Genomic DNA, 13,034 nt, shown 5'->3' with positions numbered 1-13,034 from the left:
GAGAGAGAGAGAGAGAGAGAGAGAGAGAGAGACCTCCCGTCTAGAGATCGGGCGCGATCGTTCCCACTTCTCACGCGCGCGACGGACGTGCATCGGTAATCGATATGGTGAGGTAGTCGTGTCGTTCGGCGATCTCGATTCCCTCATTGGTATTAACGAGACGCAAAGAGGTTCACTCGCGTTTCGGATCTCATAAAAATCCGCATTCGTCGCGGGGGAGGAGACGGTAGCTCGATCATCCCTGGACATCTTGGGAGACGCGACGATAGCCGATGGGATTCCGAAAGGGAAAAAAGCTCTCCCTTACGTTAGGGTAATTGGGACGTGGAGCAACCCAACGGTAAACACCAGCTAAGAGTTATATAACATTAGTATTATCGTTTCCCGCTCAACGATTACAAGTGCAATGCAACGCGCATGTCGTACATGACGGCCACATTGTTGGGTATATGTAAATTATAATATTCGTTTGTATGTAACTATTGGTATATTACTTGGGGTTCGATCGTGTATCTTTTCCTCCAGCGTGAACTCGTGGAAAAGTAAAAAAATTTCACTGACGAATTCAACATTGGTCAATACAATTTTGTACTTTACACGAGTTCACGCCGGAGGAAAAGATTTATGATCGAGCCGCTGGAAGCATGATTACTACGGGGGGGAGGCCGGTCGAGGATTAGGTTCTCGCGGCGTTGCAATCGGACAGAAATGCTCTTTCTCCCCATTATCCTCGCACGCGAGTGAACATACCTCCCAGCCTAGCGCAAAGGCGAACGTAAGCTCGTAGAGAATTTATCTGAAAGAATACCCGCGGAATTAGAAAACTGAATACCTGAAGAACACTTCAAGAATCAGGCACAATCAGTTCGTCTTGAAGTACTCGTCAGAGGTTCATCATGGTGCATGTAATGAATAATTTTCTTGCGTAAAGTAATATGTTTTTCGATTGAGATAATTTTTTATCGGTGTAATCTGACACGGGCTTAAAGAATTGCAACTCGGAAAGGTGGAAAACTCGAAGGATACTTTGCGAATTCACCGCGCTATCTGGGCTGCGATAACAAAAGGCGCGCTGGGTCTCGATTTCTCCCGCGGAGGACTGGGAATCGCATCAATCGAAACCGCATTACTCTCGTTACGCGTAATCAGGTTTTTCTTTTCGGCGATGTCAAATCCTCTGCCCGGAGATTTATCTCGGGGCCGGTGGAGCGAAGGGGGAGGGTGGGGGAGCGACGCCGACGAAGAAGAAATCTGAGCGGACCGGTTCGTTCATTATTTCGCATTCTTCTCCTCCGGGAATGACCAGAAAAAGACGGAGTAGGAAACGGCGCATCCCGCCCCCTCGCCCCCTCCCCCCCCCCCCGTGAACTCGAGTCCCTTCGGAGCGTTTCCGAAGCGGCTTGACAGACAACTCGCGGATAGAAGAAGAAACGAACAAACGGACGGACGAGGCGAACGCCGGGGCCGACTTGCTTCTTATTGCGGTCCGCTCCTTTTCCTTCCCCGCTTTTGTCCTTACGCGGCTCGCTCGTTCTGCCTTGATCGAGTCGTGGGACCCTTTGTGAGGCAGCATGTATATTTATGCGACGTGACGCATAAATCGCTGGGACGCGATGTCGAACTCGAGGGCGGGGGGGGGGGAGGGGATGCTTTTTGCGAGAGGGTGCGATCGAGCTCGCTTTCGGAGGCTAGATTAGCGTTTTTCTTATACGCTGCCCAACATCGCCGCGTGGAAAAATAAACTACCGTCGCTCCCGAAGCACCGTCCCCGGGAGCTACAAAGTAGCTACAAACTGTAGAGTACGCGAAATCCCTCGGTACCAGGTATCGTGATTCCGAAGCGACAGAACTTGAAGATTATCGAAAATATTGACGGTCGTTTAAAGAAAATAGACTCGTGAGGTTTCTAAGTTTTGATCCTCAGTAGCCTTGGAATTGTGAAAAGCTCTGGCAATTTACTGGAGAACTGCGTGTCTTTGATTAATTTTAAAGAGCGTTTCAGAATTTTCGAGCACCACCCATGCCTTTGCGGCTGTCGCTACGTTACGTAACGTTCTCGCGAAGCGATTGACTCGCGAATTCTGGAAATCTCGAACGTCCAAACATTTAGATATCCATTTCTTCTTCTTCTTCTTCTTCTCAACTTAAGGTAGTGATTTTTCTATTTTCGATCTTTTCTATTTTTCACCGTGAATTTTTGGAATTATCCTCGGAACGTCGTATCCAGGCGGGACGAAGAAGATGACCGAGCGCGCGCCCTGCAATTTGCCGCCTTCCGGGAACGACGGCACGTGATTAGCGGTGGCGCCTTTCTTAGGATCATTCGCCGAGCTTGGGGAAGTCATCAGCCTGCGAAACGTGTTCAAGCTAATCTCTCTGTAATTGTCCCGACCACATGTTGATTGGCTGGTTCGAAGGGACGATTAGGCGCGCGCAGCTCTTGGAGTTTCGGCTATTTTCGAGCTCGTCGATCTCAGATTAGAATCATAGGCTTCTCGATTAGCCGCTCGATTCCCGAAACTTCGTATGAAATGCGAGAATGCAAGCGAAACTGCGATCGGAAATTCGCATTTCGATCGCAAGTAATTACAGGGCGCGTATTATGGAAAGAGTGAGGACAAGATCGGGACCCATTTTTTTTTTCGCATTCGATTTCGGTCACAAAGTAAGCACCAAACGAAAGGTCTCGTCAAGCTGATTACAGATACGTTAGGCTCAGAGTGTACAGACTCCAACTCGATTTTGGAATTTATAAAATATTTCGTAGAGCTTTATCGCGTTTTCTAGGGGAAACGAAATTATTCCGATCGGAATTCATTCCGAATATTTTTCACGATAGGTGCCCAGGTCCCTGGAACTTGGACCTCTGTGAAGTCTTGCAGCTCTTATGGAATAGCTGCAAGTTGATTGGCCACATATTTCTCGAAACTGTTAATAGAACTTGGACCAAGTTCTAGCATCGTGGACGCAGGCCTTTAGGCCTTGCTGGGGCTTCATAAAGATAAGATAACGTGAAACCAGAGAACTTAAGATAAAGTAATGCCCGCCGGGCATTAGTAGGCATTGGTGTACCCGATTTTGGTCAGCGGTTTACCCCTCGTTTCTCATACTAGCGATAGGAAAAAAAAATGACGGCTCTCGATACACCAACCATCAGTGCCGCATCTCTGGTCATCTGTGGAGACGCTACACCCTCGGGGACAGAGCTGAGCGGAGTTTTCGAAAGAGACCGCGAGCTTCGGCGATGCCAAGATAACGATTCGAAGAATCGCAGAACGGTTCTTTTACGATCGCCAGTGTGTACGTCCGTGACGACTTATGCACGTGCGTTTAATGGTATCACCAGCGGATACCAAGCCCGTCGCGTAAGACTCGTCGACGACGCGGCGGAGAACGGAGGAGGGGGAGGGGGAGGAGGAGATAAGAAGGGCGAGGCGAACGGTGGGACGGAAGCGGCGGAACGATAGCGGCGTTCTTTGAGCGCCGCGTGCGTGCCCTACGACGACCAGGCCGCGGCGGATTATCTCGAGGACTTGCCAATACCATTTATGAGACAAACGTTAACTGCGACGTGCACCGCGGAGACGACAATCCGAGGGCAATCCCACGAAGGGCGATCGCGAGCGATGGGAACGGGACGGAGATTTAAGGGCTACCGAGAGTTTCAGCTCCAGCGAGTTGAGCCAGCGGCGTACGGTATTATTTTGCCCACTGGATTGCTTGCGAGAGCCAATCAGGATTTAGCCTTCGGTCACCTGCGGCTCGATTTCTTCCACTAGCGTGAACTCGTGAAAAGTGAACGATTTTATTGACCAATATTGAATTCGTCAGTGAAATTTTTCACCCTTCACGAGTTCGCGTTGGAGGAAAAAGATTCATTATTGAACCCCTGATTTAAAACTCTGCATCCTTATTGGCTCTTGGAAGAGATCCAGTGGGCAAAGTGGTATCGTGTGCCGCTGGCTTTAGAGAGCTCTGGGCGTCAATTCTGTAAAAACGAGCGGCTTTGTCTCTTTCCCCATACAGCTGAGAAAGTTAAAATAATGTTGCTGAAACGTTGCAATGTTGAATGTTGAAGTAGAAATATCTTTTCTACGGTGAGTCTAGATTAATGTTTGTACATAAGATTCTTTATGTTGCTGCAACGTTAAAACAATCTTGAACAAATTATTTTTTGACACTAAGGAGACAGAAAGAGACAAAGCTACTCACTTTTAACATTTTCCCTGCGGTGCAAGATACAGAATTGAACCCCCGATCTAACGAAACTGCAATTTAATTGATCGAATGAAGTTGAACGGGGGGAAAAAATCAACAGTCTTGCCAAATGATAGCGGCGAGTCGGAGATACGTTCACCGTGCTTTTCGATGCCGCGATAATCGATTTGTGTTCGAACGGGCTCGGTCCGAGCGGTCGTTTTTTCATTGGCGCGCCCTCGAAAAGAAAAATACACGTACGTATCGATCATAATCGCAAATAATTGGTAAAGATGCGTGTAATCATACGTGTTACATTATGCTCACATTAAGTCGTAAGGGCATTAAAGCGCAATCGCGTGTAATTGTAGCCAGGTTGCATCTGTATTAAGTTACAGATGCGTTCGATTACAAATGCAAACTGGACTGTAACTTAAGCGCCTCGCGCAAAAGGTAATTGTAGGTAATTATACGTAAGATTAGTATCGTGATTGTACGTTGGATATAATAGTAAAATAACTGTAAGTGCGGTTCTTACAATGCAAGCTTAATCGCCTGGGAAATGTCAATTACATTATAGCCTGACACGTGAGTGCCTCGTATCGATGCGTAATCGAATTACAATAATGTTATATTATTTGAAGCCTCGAGATTTCGAATTAGAACAATATAAATCGCGAATGGTATAAGCTTTAAAATCTTTTCAGAATCAAGTGTAAATTTTTAATATCGCCAATAGATAATTAATATTATTATATTATTTAAAGTTTCAAGATTTCGAGTTTCTCTCGAGGTTTCGAATTAGAACAATGTAAATCACGAGTGATATATTTTTATAAGCTTTGAAATCTTTTGAGAATCAAGTGTACATTTTTAATATCGCCAGTAGATAATTAATCAGCGGACAATTTTCGACAGCGCGCGGTAATTTCTACCAACAAATTGACGCCGATTGTGTCGGAAATTGTCCACTTTTGTGAGAATCTTTTCTCTAATCTCTCCCAAGCTTCCAACCGATCTAAATTCAGTTTAGGTCTGCCCGAGATCTCCAACACTTTTTAAGACTTTCTATGTTGTTGATTTATCCAGGGGTGTTGTTTATTTCGATTTTTCAAATATCTTCGCTACCTCAGGTCCACATTACGTACAGCTAATCCATTGTGAAAAAAATAAATAAAAAAATATAAAAAACGAAACCTAAGGATCTCTCTCCAAGTTCCCTTCGCGCGGATCCAACGTCCTCGTCATTCCGCGGCCCATCGCGTGAAAAGCGCATATCAAATCCGCATCCGCCGACGATGTTTCCCATACACGCACGCACACGCCTCCACGCGCGCGCCACGCACACACGTGCGCGCGGGGAACGCAGCTGCTACAAAAATACGCAGTTTTGCTCGTCAGGGCTATCTCGCTTCAGGCGGCATCAAAGGAAGCCGCCTTAACGTTATTACGATAATAAAACTGAGCGAGCGAGAGTGAACCCTCGGCTATAAATACCTCTCTTTCCTTACGCCGTGTGTATGCGTGTACATGCGTGCGCGTGGCGCCTGTGTGCGTGTAGCGGCGTGTACAATCGGCTGCATTAATGGTACGGTGCGTCCGCACTTCCACGGGTGCGGGGCCTCACGACGCGCGACTCATCTATTCTCCTTGAGCCTCGCAAGCGCGAAGCGATCAACTGCGCATGGAAAAGTGAATTGCTTAAACATTACAGACAAATGTGGATGTAGATCAACCGGATTACGCATTGGAGATCCGAGGGTAATTGCGCGAACTCCAGAATTCGACCAACTCGGGACGAGTGTTGGGCGTGTGCGGTAGTGTAATTTGACGAGTACACCCGCGCACACACTGAGAAAGAAATCTTTGAAAATTTATTTGCGACATACGTTTATTTCAAAAGTCTTCGACAATTTATTTGTGGCGTCATGATGTTTACTTCAGTGAAATGAACGTCATATGCCACAGATAAATTGCCGAAGACTTTTTTCTCAGTGTACACTGCTGGATTTGGGCCAAAGACATGGCGGAGGTACAAAGTGATCGGGACAGCAAAGATCAAAGGGGCCGACAAAGAGTGGGCCTACTACTAGTTAGACTATGGTACGGGCTTAAGCGCATCGGGCGACATTAGTTCACCCGATTGTACCCGTGCGCGAGCAAGCGCAGGTAAGTGAGACTCTTCGCTGTCTCTTCAGCTTCCACTACACACGTATGTACACACATTGTACGCTCAGATTAACCACCATTGGTCGAAAATCCGACGTGGAGAGACGCGCGACTTCCTTTACACTCCAGATATAGTAATTTTCATTCAAGCACTTTCATTAAATTCATACGCGAAATCTCTGATTGGATCTGAAATGTTTAAATCGGCCACTCAAATAAATGTATTAAGTATCGCGGCTGTCGTAATTACGAAATGAAAATGGAACCGGTACGGATTAGCGCAGGTCAATGATTCGACGAAGAAGTCAATGCCTCGCTGCTGGCAGAGAGGAGCAGGTCGATAAAATTTTTTTTATCAGTGGCCCCGAATCTGTTCTCGACAGCCATAATTAATATACCCGCCGAGATCAGATTATTTTCGTATCAACGCTTTAGCAAGTAAATGGGAGGTAAATTAGAGGAAAGTCCGCTATTGTAAGGTCTCTAATATGAGATAGCAGGTTTTCGATACGCAAATTCAATCGCAAATCTTTTCCTGCAACGATTACGCAATCCAAGAATGAATTTTTCACTAAACAGATTTCGCTCCGCTATCTCAACCCCGCTATCTCATATTAGATACATATTAGAAGCCCATAATAGGTGACTTTACTATCAAATCAGTTTTGCCTCGCGGGAAATTGACCGTAGATAAATTCGTTTGAAGCTAACAGGAATATATAGAAATTATCTCGAGGCATTTTCATGATTACGCGCGAATAGGTTCCATCATCTTGCCGCTAATTAATAACTGCGTTTTCTCCGCGGAAGTGGAATTCGACCGGAAGTTGGGCATCGAGCCATCAAGGAGTCCAGCGATCCGCGGGCGCAGACGAGAAAACGGCTTCTAATTATGTCTCCTGTGGAGAGAACCGTACATCCTGCTCGGGGGAAAAAGGGACCGGTATTCTCCCCTCGTCCTCCCCCCATCTTCTCGTTCCCTCCCTCTCGCAACGTCGCGGTTCAGCAACTTTGATTCGCCTTATCGCTGCTAATGAGAGCCGGACGCGCGTTCTTTGATCTTCGATCGCTTATTAACGCTCGCTGCCATGAGAGTCTCTCCTCCCCCCCCCCCGTCTTTTTTTCTACCTGCCTCCTACCTCAAGGGCTATTAAGGCCGCGGTACGTATTGCTTTTTGTTTCAATGCGATTGTTTCGAAGATGGACATCACGAATATTAACCAAACATAAATATTTAACATTCATGTGCATATTCAGTTTATTGAAATTGCAAACTGCGCATTCTCGAGAAGATTGCACTTTCCACCGGCGAGCATATCGTGTCCAACTGAGAAATTAATGTAATTGTATACTTAGTCAAGAAATTATTGAAATATTGGCGACTATTATTTGTTACGTTATATAAAGTATGTTTTTCCTAGAATGTCTAGTTAGATATAAACCTTTTTTTTTTTTAAAAAACCCTAGTAGTACAGTGCATTGGCTAAACATTGGCCCAACACAACCAAATATTGGGCCACTGTTTAACCAATGTTTGGTCAATGCACTGTGCTGCTAGGGAGATACTTTTAATACATATCTTTACAAAGAAAAAAAAAGAAGTCTCGTTCTTCACGTTATAAAGCAACGTCTTTCAGCGTTCACGGTGAACGTTCTCTTTCCGATGTAAAGTGCCAGTACAGGAGTTTGGAATTTTAAGAATCAAAGTTATACCCCGCGCTCCGCTTGCTTTTGGTCCTCGTGGCCCATGAAGTTCGGCATCGCTGTCATGTTGTAACGCAATCCCCGGCAGAAGGATACGTTCAGCCGCTCGCACTTGGCACCGGTCCCAGGCTGCGCGTGGTTGATGCCCCATCCTCGGGCCGGCACCGCCGAAAGGATGAGCACCACAATGCGTAGCACCATTTTCAACGTCGACGGCATTCACATTTTTTATCTCCGCGTACAATGCGCGAATAGCGGAGCGACAATACGTAATATGATTCGCGCGTATGTACACTCGCGGCGACGTGGTCACGTGATCGCGGCACGCAACGCTCCACCAAGCACATCCATCCGCGTCGGTGGTCGACGGCCGACTGACGTGCTCGCGCGATACCACGCGATGTGGACGCGGACGTTCGGGCAATTCCGCGCGCGCTCGGCCGCGTTCTTTGCCCCCTCCACTTTCCACTTTTTGCCGCCACAGCCGCCGTCGCGGCGGGCCCTATCATCTCGGGCCCGACCGCCGAGGATTATGGGACCGATCCTCCGGCCGTAATTAGGAACAAAGAGAGCGGCCGGACGTTGCGCTGTCTCCCCCGATGAATTTCTGTCATATTCTTGGAAACGCGAGATCGAGGCCCGGTCTAAGCGTTCAATCTTTACCGGTTGTAGGGGTTTCTTTCTTTTTATGGGGTTAGTTTTGAGAAGATAAATAACACAACTTTCAACCGTGATCAGCTGACTGATCTTATAATCTTTAAAACTTTGGGTCGATGAAACCTTGGATCAATGTCCCAAATATTGATCTCTGATCCTTGTTTCTTTTCTAAAGTTTCGAGGATTTGTTTGTTACTTGAAAGATTTTCCTTTCTCGTGGGATATACTATTCGTCAGTTCATTCGTCACATCTACATTCAAAAGTCTTTTATAAAAGCCATTCAGTGAAATCTTTAAACGGAAATATACACATACAGATTTTTAGGTCCTTTATATCTGAAAAGACGATGAATTCAATTTCTTCTTTATTTAGAGAGAAATAATATAATTTATATAAGAAAAAATATGTAAAATCTTTGGCGCGAGTTTATGTCCAATTTTAAATTTAAGAAATGGTTTTGTAAGGATAGAAATTTGAAAATTTTTTTAAATCTTCGCAAGTAATTTAAATAATAAAATTCTCGACTTTACAAGTTCACGAGAATTTGCAACAATTATGGCGACTAAAAGTACGTAAACTAAAAACTACATAAATTCGATAATCCGATCGAATAGAACATTTTCCACAAAAATGCTACGAAGCGGATTCGAGAAATGTTGGTGCCGATCCAACCGCAAGACCAGGACCGGTCCTGGTATTTTATTCGGAAAAAAGCGCACGATGAATTCAGAACGGCGAGCCGAGTCGTTATGGTCTACCATTATGCGTGTTAACACGATTTCGGGCTTTCCACGGCCGGTCCCTTTGGGCCTTTTTTCAGTCCGGCCAACGCGGTCTGTTACGCCCATTGAAGAATGACCTTGGTTTACCTCGGCGCAGAGACTGTGAAGCGTAGAATAAAGAAATCTACAATGAGACAGGTTGGGCTTCGGCTTCCTTTGACGGAGCCCGTTCCCTCGCCGCCTCCTTTCCCCTTTGGACGCGAAAGTGCTAATTATGAGTATTTTGTACGTAGCGCGCGTCTTTTCCTCCGACGATATCCGATATGCCTTGCCGATTCTTAATTTCGTCGAGGGACAAGTAACATTTTTACAATTACAATTAACAATTGTCGCTCATAGACAAACGTAAACTCCAACTCACTGTTTGCTATTCAGGAATATATTTTTATTAGCCCGATACAAGACCCAAGGGGCATACCGGAGTGCATTTACCGGCGCGAATGCCGGTGAAGACCGATGGAACGGGGACTGGCGGAGGCGAAAGAATGGAAGGGGTTAAGGCGGCGGCGAGCCATCAAAGAGGATTGTAATTAGTCGCGCATGTGCCGCGCGCGGCCAACCGGAGCACCAGACGCGGGAATCTCTGTTTTTTGCTTGCTATTTCCACCTCGAATACCACCCTCTCCGATGTGCATCTTGCTGGGAGCGCGCAAAGTTCCTCTAATTGAGATCCGTTTCTGCGAAAGCCTCGGAACACCTACGGAACAAACGGAGCAAACAAACTTTCCGAAAACTTTGTTTATTACGCTTGTACTTCATTAAACATTTCTTTTAAATGCGTGAAATGCGCGTGTAAAAATATTTCTTGTAACATATTGAATTTTACCAACAATAAGTCCACAGAATTGCTACGTCGAGATATGTATAAATACGATAATATGTTTAACATATTATTAGCGTGCAGCAGATTTTTCAGTCTAAAGATAAATTTCTGTCAAGGTCAACTCGAAGCGCAATTTAAGAGTTTCAATAAACTATATTTGTTAAACCGCGTAATGCACGTGTTTCTCTTGCGGCCAAGAAAATTTTTTGCTGATTCGCCGACCCAAATTTACGAGACCGAAATTTTGATTTGCCCGGGCTCAACCGTTGCACTCGTGCGCGCCGGGTCGTTCCATCACGCGTCGAAGTCACGTAAGGGATGAGATGCACGAGGTGGTGCAGAGGAAGAGGGGGCGGGAAACGGGATTGCATCGGCAGGCCGGCAGATACGTAAATGGCGCGAGGAAGTCTCTCATTACTCGGTAATAACCTGTAATAACGTAGATTTAATGCGTGGCTTCAAGTACGGGCTATAGGCAATCGTTCACCGCCTTCGGCAGTTTTAATGAATTGCCCCCTTCCACTTCTCACCTCCTTGCATTGCCCTCCGTTCCATTTCGGATACCTTGATGGGAAACAAACGTTAAAGCTTAGTGCTTACTTTGTTTTCGGTTTTCAGAATCGTTAATCAATTCTGCCCCCCCCCCTCTCTCATGTACGTGTGTGCGTATGTGGCGTAGTGTGTGAAATAGTTGATAAATATATAATCCCTAGTGGCACAGTGCATTGGCTAAACATTGGCTAAATAGTGGTCCAATGTTGGTTATATCAGAACTGCATTGACCGATATTGTTCAACGCAAAGCCAATATTGGCCATGAAACAAATGTAAATATTGCACGATAATAATTATATAATATTAGATTTGTATTGGAAGTGCATCGAGCAATATTTAACAATGTAATAACAATATTGGTCTAATATTGATGCAATATTAGACCAATATTGCTAAATAGACATACTGGCTAAATAAGAAAAGGCGCCCACCTTACAATATTGGACCAACATTGGGAATACTGGATTTACATTATTTCCCAATATTGCGCCAATATATTGTGCTACTAGGGAGTGCATTTTCTGATGCATAATTGTTATTAATAAAAAAAAGATCGTGTACATATGAGTATGTGTAAAATAAACAATACAAACTGTGCAATTTGTATGCAATTAAATTAAACATTGCGCAATTAAGTGTTAATTTGTCATTGAATCTCACAAAATGCAATTTACATGTTTATCTGTCATTTATTCGCCGTGCAGTTTATTTATTATTAATTTGCAATGCAGTTTACACCGCACAGCTCTTCGACGTCTCAGAATATTTTTATGTTACAAAAAACGTATCCTATATGATGATTGATACAATCCGAGATTCTAGATAACGCATCATCCACCAGGCTGGCGAGTTTAGCATGAAATCGTGCGGCGTAAAAGGGCCGCGCAGGGTCACACCTCCGAGATACGTGAACGACAGACCCTTCATTACACGAGCGAGACGCGAAGGCGAATGAGGCCCCTTAGGCTAAGTCCCGAAGGGCCCTCCACGTATATTATACTTTATACATACATCATGCCAGACGCGCGAAAGATCGCCGCTCGTAATTTCATTCTAGCTTCTATCGACCCGAACAGTTTTTGTATCGTGAGATCTGATCTTTTAATATCATTGCGTTTTCCGGGTATTTCGAGATTGATTTTCATGAAATTTTAGAGCCTAGAATGCGTGCTGCCAAGAGAATCTTTTGCAATTTTGAGTATTCTCTGTCAAAGTTTTAAATTGTTGCACTTTTCAGAGTCTGAAAACCAGATATAATTTAAGTAAGATAATCTTATTTGACCCTTCGTGCAATTTTAAATTTTACATTGTTTTATGTTCTCAAGACCTTTTGCAATTTCTTCGCAACACAATGACGGAGCCTCGGCGGAAATTGATCGCTTTTTGCTTGCTCGGGGCATTTTATTGGCACAGATCGAAACGCGGGTCGTCGCGAGCCGAAAAATCGCGCGAGTGCAAAAAGCGCTCGGCTCCGTTCGGTCTCGCTCGTCATCGATTCGTTACGCGCGGCAAACTTCGCGGGACTCAACTCGCGCCGAGTCAGGGTGTAAACATAAGAACTCGCAAAAATGTAAGTCTCCAAAAAGATTAAGTAAAAATTGGAGAAAAGAGTGTTAAAAACAAATGTAAAGTTAATTAGGTTTTTAATAAATTTTAATGTGGTAATAAATAGGGGTGTATCTCCGGAAAGGTAGGCACTAAGCCACGTCTCGCTTCATAACTTATGGGCGAGAAAAACGGAGGACTAGGACCTAGACCAGGATTCGAACCTGGCGCTCGATTCTTGAATTCACTCGAAAGAAAAACCTATATGAAAATTCTGTTCTTACAGAAAGCTTGCAAGTCGATTGGCTGTTCGCGTGGCTTTTAGCCAATCGACTTGTCTGTAAGAGCAGAATTTGTGCATACACTTATCAAATGAATTAAAAACTTGGGCCCCTGGGACCTGCCGCTTGCCGGGCGAATGCTTTTCCAACTGAGCTGTCCACTCTCTAAAAATCAATCGGCATGTTATCACTGAAAACAGTGAATAGTCACTGATTTACAATTATAAGTATACCACTGAAAATCGCAGTTTTCAGTGATAATCCACTGATTGACTTTTGGAGAGCAGACCCACACTCGAAATCCTTTTCGCTCACCTACTT

General features: G+C 44.9%; 1 protein-coding gene across 1 annotated transcript in view; it reads right to left on the bottom strand.

The window, feature by feature from the left end:
• Positions 1–8,440, bottom strand: part of LOC105566039 (frizzled-9-like) — a 17,529-nt gene extending 9,089 nt beyond the window's left edge. Inside the window, exon 1 of the mRNA XM_012019740.1 lies at positions 8,080–8,440. Within this exon, the coding sequence (XP_011875130.1) occupies positions 8,080–8,289 (210 nt within the window). The 5' untranslated portion in view covers positions 8,290–8,440. The remainder of the gene's footprint in view (positions 1–8,079) is intronic.
• Between the last annotated feature and the right edge of the window lie 4,594 nt (positions 8,441–13,034).

This window comes from Vollenhovia emeryi, unplaced genomic scaffold, assembly GCF_000949405.1.
Source record: "Vollenhovia emeryi isolate VEMERY1.0 unplaced genomic scaffold, V.emery_V1.0 DF939147.1, whole genome shotgun sequence".
Classification (NCBI taxonomy): Eukaryota; Metazoa; Arthropoda; class Insecta; order Hymenoptera; family Formicidae; genus Vollenhovia; species Vollenhovia emeryi.
This window is presented reverse-complemented; position numbering and strand designations above follow the sequence as displayed.